At 64.1% G+C, this 19,749-nt stretch overlaps 1 protein-coding gene across 1 annotated transcript; it reads right to left on the bottom strand.

Moving 5' to 3' along the window:
- Positions 1-7,777: 7,777 nt before the first annotated feature.
- On the bottom strand, positions 7,778-10,182 carry LOC127022491 (serine/threonine-protein kinase SBK1-like). The gene is given in 4 exon segments (XM_050906115.1): positions 7,778-8,675; positions 8,678-8,915; positions 9,664-9,866; positions 9,975-10,182. Coding segments are annotated over 4 exon segments (1,179 nt in total). The 5' UTR covers positions 10,171-10,182; the 3' UTR covers positions 7,778-8,133.
- Positions 10,183-19,749: the final 9,567 nt, after the last annotated feature.

The following is a 19,749-nucleotide window of genomic DNA, read 5'->3' on the forward strand; positions in this document are numbered from 1 at the left end:
TGCTTGGTGGCTCTGCCAGGTGAATGGATGGGTCTGGGGGCTACCTCTTATGCTGACCCCCTGGAATCCTCCTACTTGATAGGCCTGTGTGACGTTTGCCATTTTCCAGCCATCAGGAACCTCCTGAGACCTTTGTGAGCTTTCGAAGATGATTTTGAAGATGAAGGCTTTTGTCTCCAGCAAGATCACCAAGTTGCCACAGCTGATCAGGATCCTCAGGTGGCTCCAAAGGACCTGCTTTTGACCAGTTTGCCCAAGACCTTCCTCCGCTGTGGGTGATGTTCTGTGCTTGCTGACTTTGGGCTGAAGCTACTCTGTGTGCTGTGGCAAACCCTGTTATACTGCCAGTGCTGATGTGATAGAGGAGATCTTGGTGCTGCGGTGTCCTGGCTGAAATCTGGGAGACTTCTTCAACTGACTTGGAGAGGGAAGGAGGGGGCAGGGCAGAATGGGTGTCCCTGCCCCTCTGCCTCAGCTGAACGTTAGCCCTCTGCTAGCAGCCCCTGCTTGGGGCCTGGAGAATGCCTTTAGCTTGTGCTACACAGCTGCAGGCACTCGCATGGCTGTGAAGCTCTTACTGCAAGACACCTGCGTTTCCATGCTCTGAGCAGTGACTTTGGGCATGGGACTCATCCTTTCCAGAGCTCTGGCAGAAGATCCTGGGCTGTTTGTGGCTGCACACTGAGATGCTGATACCCTCTCAAAGCAGACTGGCCAGCGAATGTCTACCTGAGAGCCGTGGAGCAGCTGTTCAGACCTGCAGATCTGGTCTGCCGTGGACTGGGCTTATTCCATGGTAGAGCAGAGGAGGCTTTGCCATGAACAAGTGGCTCCCAAGAATGGCTGTAGGTTGTCTCCGGTCAAAAGCTGGGTGATGACTCAGAGCTGGATACTTCATGCTGCAGGGAGTTTGCTGTAAGACTAATGTGACTGTTGTGCTGGTTCCAGTCTCTGACCCCATGCCAGCCCTTCCACAAGAGCCAGCCTCCCTCGGGAAGCCTGGAAGCCAGCCAAGATGATGTTCAGTTCCTGACCCTGCAAGCAGACAGGGGATCCTGGTCTGCTTCAACCAGCTAGAGCTGATGCCAACCGAAGTGCCCCTGGGTCCTGCAGAGCTGCTCCTCTCCCCCAAAGGGAGATATCCAAACACATGGACCTGAACATACTGAACAGTGGTGCTATGAAGCAAATGGAAGACCACCAAGAAGCTCCTGGCCACTAAACTACCGCTGTCTTCTGGATATCTGCTGTTGAGCTTCTCGAACAACCATAGACTGTGTTCTGATGCCCAGCCTCTAGAGTCTCTCAGCCAGCATGTCTGGCAGCCTCCAAATATTGAAGTCCACTTGGACTTGAAGCCAAGCAAGTGTCCCAGGCACCCTGTGGGTCAGCCAGTCAGTCCTGCCATGTACAAGTTATCCTGGCCAGCCTGGTGAGCAATGCCCGTGAGGGCAGACGTGACTGAGGAGCTCTGCAGAGCAAGCCACCCTAGTGCCCTGGCCGGAGCAAGCAGGACTTTGAAACTAGACTTTGGCCCTTGGGAAAGGGTCCTTGCAGTGCTCCTCAAACCAGGCTGGGGAAGGGTCAGTCCCTCGAGTGACTGCAGATGTGTCACAAGCTGGAGAAGTCTGGCAGAGGCTGAGGGAGCTGGACCTTCTTCAGTCTGGAGAAGAGGAGGTTGAGGGAAGGGATCTCAATCACTGGCTGGGATTATTCAATGCTGGGAGCAGAGAAGATAGGGAGGTTCAAAGCAGAGGGATGAAGTGGTGGAGCTTCGGCAAGGGAAGTGCTGATGGGCACAAGGAAAAGCTGTTCAGGAGGAGGGTGGTGTAGCCCCAGGAGAGGGACCCGAGGCCAGCTTCAGTGGTTGTCCTGCTCCAAGCAGTGTTCCGTTACCCCTCCAGCTCCTGCTCCGTGACCAGGGCAGGTGCTGTTTCATGGGGGTGGCTACGCTTCAGGTGGGATGTGGCTGTCCCTTATAAACTGGCCTTGCTTCATTGGGGGGTCCTGACCCAGCTCTGGCCCCGGGGCACAAGAATGACCCAAATTCCTCTGCCTGCCGTCATGCCGGGGGGGGGGGGGGCAACGCTTGTAAATCAAACCCCCTCTAAAGCAGCCGGAGGGATGAGGCAGTCCTCCTGTCTCATCTGCAACCTTTTCTCCTAAAGTTTCTTTCCGGTGTGGTGTCTTCAGGGCTACAAGGTGATTAACATCCATTTTAAGCATGTTCCAGACATGTTCTGGATGCCTTTAAGCCCCTGAGGTCTTACAGATGGCTTACAAGTTGGGCTCCGTTAGCAGTTGATTCACTGTTTATTAAAGCCTCTATTAATCTTGTATTAATGCTTTTCAAATGAGACCTTTCTGGAGGTGTAGCAGCCTCGGAGATGAGGAGCTTAATTTCTCCCCAGCCCGGTGCCACCGATGTCAGCGAGGGTTTAGCTCCGCATCTCATCAGGCTGAGAGCCGAGGTCTTGCGAGGCTGCTGAGAGCGAGAGCTGCCTGTGATGACACTCATCAGCGTGGGGTAATGCCGGACCCAGAGGAATCTGGCAGCTCCGCTGCCTTGAAAGCTGGGGTGACTGGGGGAGCGGGGTCTGCAATCCGGGAGCCCACTGCCCACCCCGTCTGTGTCCTGTTCCCCCCCACCCCTCCCCGCCAGGGAGGACAGGAGGGATTTGGGGGCAGCCTGGGGACGTTGTGTCTAGCAGAGGGATGCTCTGCCAGCCGGACCCAGAGAAGCCGGAGCAGGCAGGCGCTGCCGCTCTGCAGCCAGGTGGGTGGGGAAGAGACCTGCCTGCAGCGGTGCAGGTTGTGCAGCGGCTCGGCGACGGCATGCGCCGCATGGCTGCGGAGGGGTTTTGAACGGGCAGATCCTCGCCTGAAAAGTAAAAGCCTCTCCTGCCCCGCCGCTGCTAGCCCTGTGGCTTTTGGAGGGATGTGAAGGAAGGCCTAAATTAGGAGGAGTGTGGACCAGCACCTAGGAGCCAGCATAAATAGCACCTTAGGCTCAGCCATGGGCTTGAGGTGCTGCCTGTGGCACCCTGAGCTGGCCACCGGGTTTGAGGGCAGGGGTGCTGCCTGTGCCGGCATCCTGAGCTGTGTCCGGGCGAGGCGGTGGTGGGGATGGTGGAGATCTCCCGTCCTTGCCAAGCTGGGATGCTGCAGTTGTCATGGCAACGCAGGAGGCCTGCTGAGCTGGAGCCTGTAACCCAACCGTTCGGGTGGCAGGGGGGCGTGCAGGGCTGGGTGTGCTCCCCATCACCTCCCCTGGGCCCTGGCGCCTCACTGCACCCCAAAATTGCGCTCAACCCCCCTCCTCCCAAAGCTGACAGTCCCACCTATTTTTCAGCTAAAAGACCCTGGTGAAAAACACTGGTTTTCCACGGGAAGAAACACCTTTGGGTGAAAAAAATGTGTCCAAACCCATTGCAGGGAGCAGGCAGCCGAATCGGAGACGCCGGCAGCCTCCTGCTTTCCTCTGCCCCGTGCTGAAATCCTCCCGGCTGGCTGAGGCTGGAGTAAAGGCAGTCGGCACCCGGCAGAGTTTGGCCCACAGCCATTCCGTGTGGGATGCTCGCAGGGCTGTTTCCAGTGGGCAGGGACCTGCTCGGGAGATGGGCTGTGAGGGGATGGGGATGGAGGTGCAGCCAGCTCTGCTCTTCCTTTGTCCAAAGGTGGCTGGATCTGTCACGCAAGGTCACCTCTCCCTTCTGCCACCACCCGTGGCCCTGCTGAGCCATCCCACGTGGCACGGGGCTGGATTTTTCCCACCTCAGGACAGCTTTTGCTGCCTGGCTCCGGCAGCTTGTCCCCGTAGGAGTCCTCGGCAGCCACCAGGCTTTGACTGACATCTGTCCATCATCTCCCTAGCAGCTGGCAACGCAGACAGCGGAGGGGCCCTGCGGAAAGGACAGGCAGGGGACGAGCCTGAGCTGCATCCCCTCCGTAGGCGGCTCTGCAGCCACCAGAAAGGGCACCGGGCTGCCCTCGTGCATCCTCCCACAGACCCCGTTCTGGGCAGCATCCCTGAGCAGTGGCTCGTGCTCTCGCTCAGGTGGCTCATTTTTTCGCGGTGGCCTCGAGCTCGTCCGATTTTGCTCGGGCGCTGGGTAGCACATGAGTCACATTTCCTTCCAACGCCCATCTCAGCTCGGTGCCATCGCTATTTTTGGAAACTCTGGAAAGCGGATCAGCCCTAAGAAGCACATTTAATGAATACTCTCGCCACGCCGGGCTCGCATCCCCCCGACGTCTCTGTGCGGCGGCTGGGGAAGCCGCCGGCAGCCCAGACCCTACGCTCCCCTCCTGGCTCGGGATGCGGGGGAACGCCTGCCTCATCCTGCAGCCCCTCCTGAATCATCGGGGAGCTGAAGCGGCATCTTGGTGGCAAAATATTTCCTTTTAAAGGGCTTGTTTGGGGTTGGGGTTTTGTTGTTTGGTTTTTTTTTGCAATGCCGGCTTGGCATTGATCATTTGTGCTCCAAACGAGCGGATCATTCACAGCTATTTTTACTCTCAACCTCCAGTATTTTAGCTGGGGCTGCAGCGGCTCACTTAGCATCTCTAAGCAAAAACAGGCAAAACTCAGCTCCAGAAATTGAGGGCTGGATGAAATGAGAGGCGGGCAGGCTTTGCTGAGTATCGCAGCCAGGACCTCCTGGCCTTCCCACCCCGCAGCTCGGGAAGGATCTGGTTTTACGGGGTGCTGGTGGGACCGGACCTGCCGCACCCATCCTGCCTCCAGCACCCATGCCGTTTTCACACCTGCCACCCTGTGCCTCTTCCCTCCGGCCCTGCGGCCGGCTCGAGGATCTGTACGAATCGGTTATTTTCTTGCGGAGCGGTGCCTGCGCTGCTCATCCGTAGCTCAGGGACTGCCCAAGGTCAGCGGCCGCGGCACCAGGGCTGCCGCCTTCCCGGCCAAACCGGGAGCAAACTCAGAGGGGAGGCGGGCAGGCGATGGCTTTGCCGGGCAGGCGATGGCTTTGCCGAGCCGCCGCTTTTGCCACATTTTTTTGGGTCTGAGGGTTTCACCTGGAGACAAGCAGCCCCCCTCCTCCCGGCGCTGACGGGCTCTCAGCATCCCCGACCTTGCTGGGATAAAATTAGCCATTTCACTTTGAATTAAAGACAGTTCAGCTGAAAGCAACCCGAGTGGTTCATTTCAAAGACGTCAAATGGCAATGTTTCCTTTTTTGTCTGCGATCGGGGAGGGGAGGGTCCTTCTAGCCAGCGCCTGGTGACAATGACATTGATTTCCTAGACCTTTTGGCGTGGCCAAATCTGTATTTTTAGCTGGGGAAGAGAAAAAAAAAACTAAGTCACATGTCAAAGAAATGCTTTCCCTGCCCTGATGGGAAGGGAAAGGAGGTGAAAGCCTTCGCTGCTGAAGTCGGCGGACGAACGGGGCTCGCTGCCTGCTGCCCTCATCCCCGGAGCGGGGCTGGAGGTGCACTGGAGGAGCCGCTGCCGCGTCTTCCCGGGGTCCATCCCGGGCGCTGCCCCCCAGCCACGCCGCACGCCTGCCCCACACAGCCCCCTGCCTCGGGGCTGGGGACCCTGAGCCGCCCCGCAATGGGGGTCCCATGGCAGGGAGCAGGCAGGACCCCCGCTCCCAAGGGATCAGATCCCATCCCATCCCCTCGGCATCCCCTGCAGCCATTTATCTTCCGGGGCAGGCGCTGCCTTCATCTCTCCTTCCCTCCCTCCTCCTCCTCGCTCTCCCCCACCCCGTTCTCATTTCCCCAAGAAGACTTTAATGAAATCTGCCCTTAATTAAATCCACATTCATTTGCATAATTACCAGGAAATTGAAATTAGCCTGCGGATGTGGCTGGAATACATTTGGCATCAGGCAGCCCTGCCTGTTTGGAGGGGGCTGCACCAAGGGCAGCTGGGTTCCCCACCCACCCATGGGTGCTGCCACCCTGCCCCACAGCCCTGCTGTGCTGCTCCCCTTCCCTCCCGCCTTGGGGTGGCCACAGCAGCCGGGCATGGGGGGGGCCAGGGTGAAAGTGGGGGGACAGTGAGCCCCGAGGCCACAGCAGGGCAAAGGCAGGCAGTGCCCCCGCCCGCCCGCGGCTGCACGAGCGGCGTCACGTTTGTTTTATTTAAAAAAAAAAAGTCTTTGCCACTGAGAATTTTTTTGTTGCTTTTATAACTATGTATTTTTGTCATTTTTTATGGTTTTAGTTGGTTTTTTTTTTTTATCCTTTTCAACAGTGACAAACTGAGGTAACGTCTGTGACACTACAGCCTCTCCTACGGGAAGAAGGTCCGAAACCCGACAGCCGAGGGAATTGGAAATAAAAACCTGACAACCTACCGACACAGCGACCTCGACGGGAACAGAAATCACACCCGGGCACCCCTCGCGGGACAGACCGCCCGGGGAGGTACAACCGAGCCCTCCCGGGGGCAGCCGGGATCCCTTATCTACATTATTGCACGAAAGATCGAGGACATCGAGGGACCTAAGGCAAAAAGGAGAAAAAACCGCGCCTAGCGTCTCTACATCGGGGCAATGCTACTTCTAAAACCGGCCCTCGGCCCTGGCACCACGGGCGGGCGGTGGGCAGGGGTGGGTGCCGTGGGGACGGGGGGGGGGGCAGCGGCGGTGGCGGGGGGGCCGGCCGGGCGCCCGCCTGGTGTGTAAACTGCTGCTGCTGCTGCTGCTGCTGCTGCTGAATAGCGTTATAGCCCTTTGTGCGGGAATTGGGGGGGGCCCGAGGGGATGGGGGGAGTCCCCATGGCACCCACCCGATGGGAGGGAAGCCCAAACTGTGCCAGGGCTTGGGTGCTGCCACCTTGGGGTGCCCCCCAGCCTCCCCACCCCAGCAGCGGGGTGAGCCCCCGCTGCCCTGGGTGCCCGAAACTAGGAGGGGGGTTGTGAGCCCCCCCACACCCCATGACCTTGTCACTAAGGGGCCAACCGGGCCACCAGCGGCTCCTGCCACCACCCCCCTGCCTCGCAGCAGCCAGCCCCGGGGGGATTTACCCCGCTGCCTCCTCCCTGCCAGCCCCAGGGGAGGGGAACCAGGGTTTGGGGAAGGGGTGACAGCAAGGAGGGGTGATGGGGACACCACAGGGAACCATGCGGACCTTCGGGAGGCCGCTCGAAGCCCCCTCCCCTGCTCCCAGCCTGGGACCACCTTTTCCAGTCCCTGGGTACAAAAAGTCCGCGGAGGGGACAAGGGGATGCCACCATGGCAGAGCCAGCCCGGCCCCCAGCATCCAACCTGCTGGATAGTTGGCACCGCGGCCGCCGGCTGAAGCCCGGAGCGCAGCTCTCGGCTGGGAGGGTACCGGTCCCTCCGGCGGGGGTCTGGGGCCGGCGTGTGGCCGCCCGGCGGGGCAGGGCAGGGGGGACAGGGGCTGCCAGCGGCTGCGGCTGGGACGCACGACAACACACAGACAGGGACACTTGCTACATCGATGGCTGCCAGCACCTCCTGTGGCAGGAAGGCAGCCGGGGCTGCCGGGGGTCCCGGGCTGCCGGCAACCCCCCGGCTCCCCATCACTGGCCCGGCACTCACCTCCCCATCCCCTCCCGGTCCCCCCAGCGGGGCAGGGACCGGTGGAAGGGGGCAAATCACCACCCACCCAAACCTCCCCAAAGGCCTCCTCCATGGTGCGGGGTCATCAGCCTTCCCTCGCCCTGGCCGGGGGCTGAGCACAGGGTGGGGGAGAGCCGGTGGGCGCTGGCTGCCCCGGACCCCCCCACCCTTGGGTGGTGGTCCCCACCCATGCATATCCCCCCCCGGCTCTTCCTCCTCGTATTGGGAGACCCCTCCCCATGCCACCCAGCGGGGAGCCTTGGAGGGGGCGGCATGGCTGTGGCAGGAGCCGGGAGCACCGACGTCCTCGCCGGCAGCGAGCAGTGCCCTCGGCCGGGCTCCCGCCGCCGGCCTCACCCAGGCAGGGCCGGGGGGATCAGCATCCTCGGTGCTACGGAGCGCAACCAGTTTTGTCCTTTTCCTCGTCGATTTTGTTTCTTTTCTTTTTTTGCTTTGGGAGACCCGGAGCCTGGTCCCGGCTCGTGCCACCACCACGAGCAACACCCCCCATCCCCGTCCCCGGGGCGGGGGGACGGGACGGGACAGGCGGCCACCGCGTGCGGCCCCGGCGCCGTCAGACGCAGATCTCTATTGCTGTGGCCAGGACCATCTGCCCTTTGCCTTTGTCCTGCCGTCCGTCTGTCCTGCTCGCCGTCCCCGGGGGGGCCGCGCTCGGCTCGGAGCCGCGGGGTCCGCTCCCTTCGGTCAGGACGGTCCTCTTGAGCGGGGCAGGGGTGCAGGAGCCGGCCGCCTCGTGGCGATGGGGACCGGCCGGGAGCTTGTCCCCGGCGTGCTTGCGGGAGCGGTAGGAGGGTCGGCGCCGCACCTCGGCCATCAAGTCGCACTTGATGAAGTAGAAGACCTCCTTGACGGGACAGCGCTTCTCGGGGTCGAGGGCCAGCAGGCGCTGGAACATGCGCAGGGCGCTGTCCGTGAAGCGTCGCCACTGCGAGGGCAGCCCCCCCAGCCGCCCCTTCTGCCACCGCACAAACTCCTCGAAGAAGGCGTCGGAAGCCGCCGCCGCCTCCCAGGGGAAGTTACCGGTGAGGACGCAGAAGATGAGCACCCCGAAAGCCCAGACGTCGATGCTGGTGTCCACGGCGAAGCCCTCCGCCCGCCGGCTTGGCAAACCTCGGGCGCCGTGTAGGGGATGGTGCCGCTGATGCGCTTGACCCGGCAGCCCACCTTGCGGGTCATGCCGAAGTCGGCCAGTTTGACGCGGCGGCAGTCGCGGTCGAAGAGCAGGACGTTCTCCGGTTTGATGTCCCGGTGCACCAGGCTCTTGCTGTGCATGTAGTCGAGGGCCAGGCCCAGCTGCTGCACGCAGCGCTTCACCAGCTCCTCGGGGAGCCCCACCTGCGGGCACGGGGACATGGCGTCAGCCACCCGCCACCAAACCCTGTGGTGATCCCACCCAGCTCGGGGACCGCCGTATCTGTATGTCCTTACACATCCGACGCGGTCGCGGCCGCTTTTATCTGGGGTGCTCTCTGCGGCAGGGAGATAGGTGGTGGGTCCCGGGCCACCCTAGGGATGGGTGATGGGTCTCAGACCATCCAGGAGGGTGATGGGTTCCAGGACCTAGGATGGTGATGGTTCGGGCTACCCTAGGGATGGGTGATGGGTCTCAGGACCTCCAGGAGATGGGCGAAATGTTTGAGCCACCCTAGGGATGGGTGATGGGTCTCAGACCATCCTAGGGATGGGTGATGGTTCTGGGCCACCCTAGGGATGGGTGATGGGTCTCAGGACCTCCAGGAGATGGGCGAATGTTTGAGGCCACCCTAGGGATGGGTGATGGGTCTCAGACCATCCTAGGGATGGGTGATGGGTTCCGGGCCACCCTAGGGATGGGTGATGGGTCCCAGGTCACCTTAGGGATGGATGATGGATCTCAGGCCACCCAGGGGATGGGGGATGGGTCCCAGACTTGCTTGTAGGTGCTTGTGGTCGGGGCCGACCCATACAGGGATGCCTGGTCCCCGTGCATGGGGCCCCCTTCCACATGGCCACCGAAGCACAGTGGCAGCTTTGCTCAGCGCCCTGGGGATACTGAGCCCCCACACCCCAAAAAGGCTCCCAGGGGAGCGGTGGGGGCTCCCACCTGCGGCGGGATGATGTCGAAGAGGTCCCCGCCGGGGGCATACTCCTGAGCGAAGACGTAGCAGTCCTCTGTCTCGAAGACCACGTCGAAGACCTTGATGATGAAGGGGCTGGAGGAGAGCGTGTTGGTGATGCTGAACTCCCGCAGGAAGTTCTTCAGCTTCGTCTTGCTCTTGTTGACAAACTTCAGGGCCATCTTGGTGCCTACGGTGAGCAAGGGATGGGGGTGAGCCTGGGGCACGGTTGGGACATGCCGGGCACCCTGCTCCCAGCGTGGCCGCGTCCCCCATGCGCCCCCCCCGCTCCCCTCACCTGTGCTTTTGTGGGACACCAGGTCCACCTTGCCGTAGGTGCCCTTGCCGAGCTCGCGGATGAGGTCGTAGTGCTTGCTGATGTCGGTGCCCGAGAGGGTGCGGATGGCCAGGGACTGCATGTCCTCGGTGATGAGGGGCACCCCGCAGCAGGCCAGCTTGCGCGACGGCTCTTGCTCAATCGAACCCGCGCTCATGGCTGCGCTGCAAGGCAGAGGCGCGTCACCGCTTTCGGTGGGTGCTGCAAAGCCACCGCACCCAGTCCCGTCCCGTCCCGTCCCGTCCCATCCCGTCCCATCCCCAGGGCTGGGAGCCACGGCACCTTGCAAAGGGCACCAGGCTGCTCGGGGCGGTGCTGAGCAGCACCCACTGGGTGCCACCCCTCTGTCCCCAGGTGCCACCAACCCAATGGCTCTGGAGAGGACGCTCCAGCCTCCGCAGGGGCTGCAGCCGTGCGGGGCAGGGCCGGGGGGTGCAGTGGTCCCTGCGCCTCCGACTCGGGGGGATGTCTGGGGGCAAAGCGAGGGCTCGGGGCACGGCAGAGCCAGGAGGGCAGGGACATGGGGACACACACACGCACACACATCCTCGGCCCTGGTGTGTTCACAGCCACCGTGCAGGACGGGAGCTGAGGCCCTTTGGGGCTCCCCACTGCTGCCACGGTCCCCAGTGGGGCCATGGGAGCCGGCCCTGTCCCCTCCACCCTCCCACCTTCGCAGAGCACCGGAGCCCCCTCCAGAGCCGAGTCCGCCTGCGAGGCAGCGATGCTCCGGAGCGGGGCTAGGGCCATGCCGCAGGCGCGAGCAGGACACGACGGCTCTGCAGCAAATCACTCTGCCGTATACCTCTGACCATCCATCGGCACCGACTCTCGGCATTCCCCTACCAGGGTGCCGGACGCTCTGGTACAGAGCCCGGCCAGCAGCGCACGGACGACAGCGCCGACAGTTCCTCACTACCGACAAACCAGCGGTGGTTTTTCCTCGCCCTGGCCATCCCGGAACGAGAGCCGAGCTTGGACTCACCCACCACGCGGCAGCGAAACCACCCCGGAATCTCCTCTGATGTCTTCAGAGCACCGCATCGCCCTCCGTCATCCCCAAGAGCGCAAACCCAGTGCCCTGCCAAGCCGCCCCACGCTGCAAGCGCGCACAAGAGCGCAGCACGACCGCCCCGCACGGAGCGAGCCCCGAGCAGAGACACAGGTCCCCAGGGCCAGTGGGTACCTTGGCAGATAAATCCGTCTGCTTTTGATTTTGTAGCAGATTGACAAAAAACATGGGACAGCAGCCGAGCGGGCGCTGGTTTATATTTAGATTTTTAATGCGGTGTCTCACCGGGGGGCGGGGGGGTAAGGAAGACTCCCGCTCAAAACGAATCCTGCTTGCCTCCGGGACCAACGGCACCCGGGGGTTCGATCGGTGCCGGGACGGAGCCGGGAGCACGGGGGGCCGGGGATGTGGCGCGGGTGCTCGGCGGCTGCAGCCGTGGGCTCGCCGCCCGCGAAACACCCGTACGGGTGTTTCGCGGGCGGCGAGCTCACGGCTGCAAAAGACAGAGGCCGAGAGCGGCCGTGCCGGAGGGTGCGGGGCGGCTTGTGCGATGCCCGCCGGGCTGAGCCCCGTGCCACGGCCATGCAGGGGCTGTGAGAGCCACCCCAAACGGTGCCGGATGCCCCACGGGCACCCACAAAGCACCCGCAGGAGCCTGGGGTCAGGGTCCTGCCCGATGCACGAGGATCCTCCCAGCCTTTTCCCAACAAGGCTGAGCCTGATCTCCAACCTCTCCCTCCTTTCTTTCCACCACGGCGCTGCCTCTCATCCCAAAGCAGAGCTCAGCTTCTTAATTTTTTTTTTTTTTTCCTGGGAAGTTGGGCAAAAAATAGAAAAGGAACTTCAACATCATGATGTTCCAAAAATGTAACGGCTTGACTCATAAGATCTCCAAAGCAGCTCATCTCCATAGTGTTTTATTGGCCTCCTGGAAGAGGAGCACCATTTCAGCGTCTGGGTGCTGGAGGTGGAGGTGGATCAGCGCAGCAGCTCGATGGGTGCATGACTAAAAACAGCTCCCAGCATCCTGCAAGGAGAATTCTGTCTACGCTTGAATTTACAACCATGCTCGTCAATGTCTCTTAATTAACCGGTGTTGAAATGCAATTATATTTGAGTCGGGAAAGTTGGGGTTTGAGAAAATAAACCTGCCGGTGGGACGGGCGAGAGGAGGTGAAGGACTGACGGCTGCTTAAAAGAGCTCTCCAAGTCAAGGGCTGTTTGCTTTTTCCCTTGGCTAAACCTGTTGGGTTTTCCAGGCAGCTCCTTTCCGACTGGCAATCGAGAAATGCCCATCCGAAACGGGTGTCCCACCACGCCAGGTCCCCTGCCTGCCCGCTGCCTGCCCGCTGCCTGCCTGCCAGGCTTTCGCAGCCGTCCCCGAGCTGGGGCTGCTGCGTTTGCGGTGCTTTATGGAGCAGGCAAACCTGCTGCGGTGCGGGTCGACGGGGCAGGCACAGGGCCGTGCTGCCGGGGATGCTGCCGGGGATGCGGACGCTGCCGGGATCCTGCCGTGGTGCCTCCGTTGCAGCTGGCTCGGTGCAACGCACCCCGCTCTGTCAAGGCTAACGGGAACACAGAGCCAGTGCCAATCCCAGGGAAAACCAAACAGCGATGGTGGGCAAAATACCAACGCGCCGAGGCCAAAAAAATCATAAACGCAGAAGTTTTCATTAAAAATAGAAATACTTTTGAAAACATGTTGGTTTTGATGTAAGCAGCGAAGCGGGGCAGCAGCGGGGAGAGGGAGCGAGGGCTCGTTTCCAGCTGGTTCTGCGCGCTCACGGGGACGGCAGGGCACCGGTGCCAACGCGGCAAGAGATGCTGCCAGCCTGGCATGGCCGGGGTCGAGGTTCTGCGTCCTCGGCCTATGTCAGTCATGCCAACACAACCGCCAGTGCAGCTGCGTGCCAGATCGGGTCAAATCAGAGCAGGAACGGGGCCTCTTCCCGGCACGCCAGCTCCTCCCCCGCCTCCACGGCACAGCCCCGAAGCACCGGGGGAGAGGAGCCAGCGCCGCGCCCGAAGGAAGCCAAAACCGCCCTCCCAGCGCACGGTCCCCCGGCTCAGTTGTTTCGGGTGTTCTTGAAGAAGGAGCTTGTAAAAGCAGAGAGGAACGATGCGCATCCCGGGTGAGTCCTGGCGAAGGCCCCCTGCGGCACGAGACCCCGAGCAATGGCAGAGGGGCAGCAAAGCTGCTGCCAAGCGGCACCGGGACCCCGCCGCTCACCGCAGGTGGTTCGTGCCATCATCTCCGCGTCCTGAACCGTTTCTCCTACTATTCAGACTAAAATTGTTCTCTGTTTAAGCTTCCGAACCATTTATCTCATTGAGTGAGGAGGATAATCCACCCACCTCTTCCTCACTCCCTGGCAGGTATTTATAGGCAGCCACTCGTTTCCCATCAGCAGCTGCCGCTCCTCTCCCCAAACCTCCCCGGCTCCATCCCCAACACCGCAGAGCAGCTCCCGGGAGGACGGCATCCCGTATCCAGAGCCCAGCATCCCGCTGGGTACTGGGGCCAGACGCCACCCACCCGACCCCCCGCTCCCACCCCGACGCTGCTCCCTGCGAGGGGTGTTTTCCCCGCTCCGCATCCCGCTCCGCTGCACGCCCAGCCCTGGGCGCATCGGCTCTGCCAATAAGTAATTGCAAACTCATTAAGAGCTCATTTGAGAGGAGCAGAGGCCGCCCGGGAGAGCTGCCCCAGGCACCTGGCAGAGGAGGCTGCCGGAGCAGCGGCTGCTTGGAAATTAAGAGGGGAAGGGGAAAAAAATACCCTGCGGCCACATCAGAGACCGACAGATCAGAAAAACAACCCGGTTATTGAGTGGGGTCAAAGGAAAAGGGTTTCGGGCTGAGCCCGACGCAGGGGTCTCTATGGCGAGGCGGCATGCTGGAAGCCTGGCGAGGGGCCAGGACTCGCACCATGGGCTGCTCTGGGGCAAGGAATTGGGAAGACAAGGGAAAAACCATGGGGGCAGGGGCAGGGTCTCTACAAGACCCAGATTTCTCTTTAGAGAGAGGAGAAATAAGAAATATCCGGCAGCGGGGCGGGCGCAGGCACACGCTGCTCTGCCCCTGCGGGTGCCCCGGCCGCACCATGTGTATTTTGCAGAGCTTTGATTTCCCCCCATGCCCATCCCCAAACCCTCCCGCTGCTGCGACACTCACTACAACAGCAGCATGCTCATTAATTATGGTGTAATTGGTATTAGTTATTAGCAGGTAACGCTGACTCCCCGCCAGCCCGGCAGGCTGGAGGCCAGGGCACCCATCGGGAGGGAGCTCGCTCCCTCCACACCCCAGCCGGCTCCCAAACCTCCCCTATTTTCTCCAAACGACCTGCTGAGCCGGCAAAGTCATTTCCAAGCGAGCGCTTGGCCCTGCCAGGGCCATCCCCGCTCCCGGTCCCCCACCTCCTGCACCGCACCGCCCCGGTGCTGCCCGCACGGCAGCCGCATGCCGCCGGGGCGAGGAGGCAGACGGTGCCTCGGCTGTGCCCTGCGCCGAGCCGCTGCCTCCCAGCACCCCGCTCTATTTCCAGCCTCCGCCGCCTCCATTCCTGCCTGACCCCGTTCCGGGGACATCCTCTCATCTCCTCCGTGCCGCTGGGACCAGCGTGCCGGCGTGAGGCATTATTAGCTGCGCTTCCCGGGGGCAGCGGCATGCCGGCGCCCAGGGAGGGCTCGCAAAGGCACCTTCGCCTAACGAGGCCGACGTCTCCGCGGGCACGGGGGGGAAAACAGGCATCTCGTGGGGGCTCAGAGCCACGGGTACCCACCGCATCCAGACACCGGGGCTGCCTGCAGGCAGCGCTGCCCTCTGCCCGGACCGGCCGCTGCCTCCCACCCCACCCAAGAGCAGTGAAATGCAGGCGGGGAGAGGGTCCCTTCGCCCACGCGCCGCCCCGGGGCCGTTCAAAGCCGCTCAAGCCAAGCCGAGCGTGTCCGGGAGGCGGCTGGGCGCACACGGCACAGGGAAACCGGCCAGCGGCTGCCGGCGGGCAGCATTTTGGGAACAGCCCCTCTGCCAGCATCCCGCAACCCAGGAGGAGCAGCCACCCCCCAAAGAGGCGATGGATGGGGCACGTCTCCATGTCCTCTCGCCTCTCGCTGGCTCCGTGGTGGTGGGAAGGCGCTGGGAAACGCTCGAGTGCCGCTTGCACCACGAGCCTGAACCAGCACCAAACCTCCACCGAAGCACCCGCAGCAACGGAGGCTTCCCAGTGCTCCCAGTTTGGGACGCTTCTCCGCACGATGGCACTGAATTCCCAGTTATCTGGCGTTTCTCATACCAGCTCCTTGCCCGGACCAGAAGAGACTGCCCGGCACCAGGATCGGCTTCGGCAAAGCCAAAGAAACGCGTGGGCTCCCAGTCGGTGGGAGCTGCTCTCCCGGCGGGGATGTCTCAGCTCGGGGCAGGGTCAGGCCCCATCCCACCCATCCGTAGCATCCCCCGTAGCAGGAACCATCTCCCATCCCGGCCGTGAGCCTCTGACAAGCTTCTTCAGCCGTTGGTCCCAGGATTCAGGTTTCGCAGGCAAATTTGGGAAAAGCAAGTAAAACAGCGCCCGGGCTCTCTCCTCCGACAGCTCTCGCCGTCCTCCCGAGGGACGGGTGGCAGCCGCTCCCCGGGGAGCCACGGCTCTCCCCTCCCGCCACCATCCTCCGTGCCCTCCGCACTGCTCTCCCGGAGCTGCCAGCAGGATTTTCCCTGCCCTCCTCTGCACTGCACCGTCTCCGTCCATCGGTCCCCAACAGCAGGACCTTGGCCGCCTTTCAGCGCTTTGGCCTCCCAGGATTTTTCCTGACGAGCGGGATGGCTTCGTTAGGACCTCAGCTACTCCAGCCTCCAGCTCCTCCCGCCTTCGCCGCGCCTCGCCGCCGGCACCGGGGATTTATGATTACTTCATTGTTTGATTGGTTTCATCAGCCTGTCATCATCTCCCTCCCAAAACTCTTCCACCAGCGCCGGCAGCGTCGCACGTTTGGGATCTGCAAAGACAAACGCCCCGAGCGGCACCTGCCCATCGCCCGCCCGGTCCCCGCGGGCAGGGCCAGCCGGCCCCTCGGCCCCTCTTGCTCTCGGGGGCAGCGGGGCACGTCACCCTGCTGCGAAAACCGGCCCTACCTCCACTCCAAGGGGCTTCCGGCCTTTACACGCAGTGGGGCTGTGTCCCGTCCCACGCGGGACCCTCATGGCCGGAGCTGCTGTGACCCCGCAGCCCGGGCATCGCCCCGCCTCAGCCCTGGCTCCCACCGAGGGGGATGCTCCCATCTCTCCCCTGCCTCGCCTTCGCTCCCTCGGCCCCCCGGCAGCCTCCTCCCGCAGCATCCCAGGCAGGGTACGGAAACACCCTGCTGACGGCCATGCCGCGGTTGCGCCGAGAGCCGGGCGGGTCAGGGGCTTGGCACATGGGCACCCAGCTCCGAGGCTTCGCCTCCCGGCAGACGACACCCCAACGCCAGATCCAGCGCAGAGGAGTGCCGAGACCGAACCGCCCCGGCTCCCCGCACCGCTCACCCGTCCCCGAGCTGCGGCAGGACTCCCGGCTGGCGTCGCCCGCCCGTGGCCACAACGCCAGCGAGGCCGGACCTGGAGGAAAGTGGGTCACGCTCCCCCTGCCCGAGCCGCAGCCGGCGAGAGGCTGGCGCGGGCTGGAGGCCGGCTCCCGCACCCGCACCGAGGGGAGACGAGGGGAGATGACGAGGGGAGATGGCCTGAGCTGCCCTCAAGGCCACCTCTCGCCCGCTCTCCCCTCCCTGCTCCCCTTCCCCTGCCTCCAGCCGCTTTCCATCTCAGCGCATCCTTCCAGAGCCCACCCCCCCCTCCCCGCTCCTCGCCTCCAGAATTCACCGGGACCCCTTTCTCCCTCGGAAACCGGCCCCGGAGCCAGTGCAGGGCTGCGAGGGCACAAGCCCCCCCCCCCCCGCCGCCGCCCCAGCCCCCGGCTCCATCCTCGCTCCGGTACAAACTCCTTTCAAGTGTGACTCACGCCGCTTCCGTCTCCGGCCCCGAGTTTGTCCCCGCAGCCGCAGGGCCGGGGGACCGGGCCGGGGCGCAGGTGGCAACGGCCGGAGGAAGGACCCGGCGCCGGGAGGCGGCCGCCGGCGGGACCCCGCGCTCCTTACCGGGGAGGCGGCCGAGCCCCCGGGGGCAGCACCCGCATCGCCCGGTGATTTTCCCCCCCCACCCCCGGCTCTGCGGGGAGCGGCGGGAGGCGACCCCCCCCCCCCCAAATTCATCCCGGAGCCCCGGTTGTACCGCGATGGTTTTTTTTAGCTGGCGGGGACCCGCCGCCGCGGTCCCACACCCCCCCCCCCGCGCCGTGCGGGCAGACAAAGGGCGGCCCCGCCGCGCCCGCCACAAAGGAGCGGGCCGGTACCGGAGCGGGCGGCGCCCCCCGCGCCCCCTCCCCTCCCTACCACCGCCGCCGCCGCCGCCGCCTTACCGGTGGGGCGAGCCGCCGCGCCCCGTCCTCGGCGGGAGAGGAGCCGCCGCCGCCGCCGCCGCCGCCCGCCCCCCGCGCGGGGCCGCGCCGCGCCGTTCGCCTCCCGCACCGCCGGGCTCATGCCGCGGCCCCGCCGCCGCCGGAGGAGCGGAGGGAGCGGAGCGGAGAGGAGCGGAGCCCCCCGCAGCCCCCGGCAGGGCAGCGCCGCCCGCCGCCCCCCGCGCCGCCCCGCCCCGCGCTCCGCCCGGCACCGGCGCCGCCCCGCAGCCCCCGGGGAAGGGGGACGGGGACGGAGACGGGGGGGCTCCGCCGCCGTTCCCCCGGGCGCTGGTGGGGATGCGGGGTGCTCCCCATCCCCGCTCCTCGGCCAGTCCCCCCCGGTCCCCGTCCTCCCCGTCACTCCCCCCCCCCCCCCCCGCAGCACCGGCGCCGCTCCGGCCCGTGGGCCCAGGCCCAGGCGGGGGTTGCGGGTGGGTTTGGCCCGGGTGGAGCCGGGGGTGCTCGGGGCGGGGAGCAGCGGGCTGTCCCGGGGCAGGAGCCGGGGGCCACAGCTGAGCCGTCCTCCTCCCCGCCGGCCTTCGGAGCTCCAAGCGCCACGGGGTTCAGCCCGGAGGAGCCAGCCCACGGGCGGGACGTGCCGGTGAGCAGGGGCTGGGATGGGTACCTCTCCAGTTTTACCCACGCAGGGATCGGGCTCCTCACCCCTTCCCCACCCCACTCGTCACTGCATGCAGCAAAAAGGACTCCGATAGTCCAAGCTTGGGACATCTGGGATTCACCGCCATCAGCACCGTGCGTGGGAAACGTCCTTAGACAGGACCACATCCCGCTGTCGGAGGCTCCCCGTCTCCTGCTCACCCGGAGCCTTCCAAGACTTTGTATTTCTTCTCCTTCAGCACGAGCGATGCCCACCGTGGCACGGGCAGCGCCCGGCTCGCCCCTCCAAAGTCCCGCTCCTACACACGTGCAGGACACGTGGCTTCCCCCCACGCACTCACGAATGGCGGGACCATTCGGACCGAGCCAGGGAAAGCCGGCCGAGGCAGACGCGCCGCACGGGCTTCCTTTCAGCCTCGTTAAAGTTTGGCAACACGTTCAGCAAGCGATGCCAGCGCCGGGCACCGGCAGCTCCTGGGCACCTCCAGCCCAGGGGACGGTGGCAACTGTCCTGGAGGAAGTCAAGGGGTAGGCACCGCGCTCCTCCTCGGAGCATCCCTGGGCACATCCAGTCTTTCCGGATTTCTTCCTGCGCTCGCCGGGGCTGAGCAGGGACGTTTTAACACAGGCCACGATTCGCTTTGGGGCTTCCTTGGCTCTTAGCTGGGCGTCGGGTCCCTTCGCTCCCGTGATGCCGCTTTGAGCCGAGCCACAGCCGTGGGGCTGCCCCGTGCTCCGAGGGGTGACGGCGGGTTGTTCCCACGCACCGCGTGGGCCGTGCGAGCCGGCTGTGCCCGTTCCGCCGGGACGGGGACCGTCCCGCTGCCACCCGAGCCCCCCGCCGCCGGGGAGAGCAGGGGAGCCATCGCCACTGACTCACTGGCGGCTCTAATCCGCTTCCAGTTTAGCGCGCAGAGCAATTAGGCTTTTTATGAATGACTTTAAAGCAAGAGGCTGAATCCCATTCTGACACTTCTCTTTAATTTGGTGCCAGGCGCTGCTGTGACATTGCCACCCTTCTCCCGTCCGGCAGCCACCCGGGGCATGGCCGGCCTCGGGTCTGGGCTCAGCGGAAGAGGCGGCCGTGGCTCATGAGCGCTTGCCGGTCCCCTCGATCCCTGCTCCGTTCGCTGATCCCTGCCACAGCTCCCGGCACCCACGGCTCGGATGCTCCCAAGCCTGCACAATCCCCACCAGGATGGGGGCATCCGCGTGGCATGGGAGGAGAAATGCCATCCCCTCCGTCACCGGAGCCCAGTGACCCAGCAAGCCAGGGCAGGCTGGCTGGGTGCTGGGTGGGTGCTCACACCAGCCGCTGTGGGGCTGGGAAAGGGGGGGTACAGGGCAGGAGAGCATCTTAGGGGTGAAGGCACCGGGAACGGGCACGGTGTGGGAGATGGGGCAGAGCTGGGGTGCTCCCTGTGCTGTCACGTAAGCAGGACACGGGCTGGTGAAAGCCACCGCAGCCTCCCTCGCACGCCCCGCTCCATCGGCCGCTGGGGACGGAGCGGGTCCAGCCTCGTCCCTTCCCATAGCACCCACACAAAGCACCCGTCCCCCCGTGTCCCCTGCCTGCCCTTGCCACGCCGTCCCCCGGCTTCAGCTCCCCGGCT

This window comes from Gymnogyps californianus, chromosome 15 (assembly GCF_018139145.2).
Source record: "Gymnogyps californianus isolate 813 chromosome 15, ASM1813914v2, whole genome shotgun sequence".
Classification (NCBI taxonomy): domain Eukaryota; kingdom Metazoa; phylum Chordata; class Aves; order Accipitriformes; family Cathartidae; genus Gymnogyps; species Gymnogyps californianus.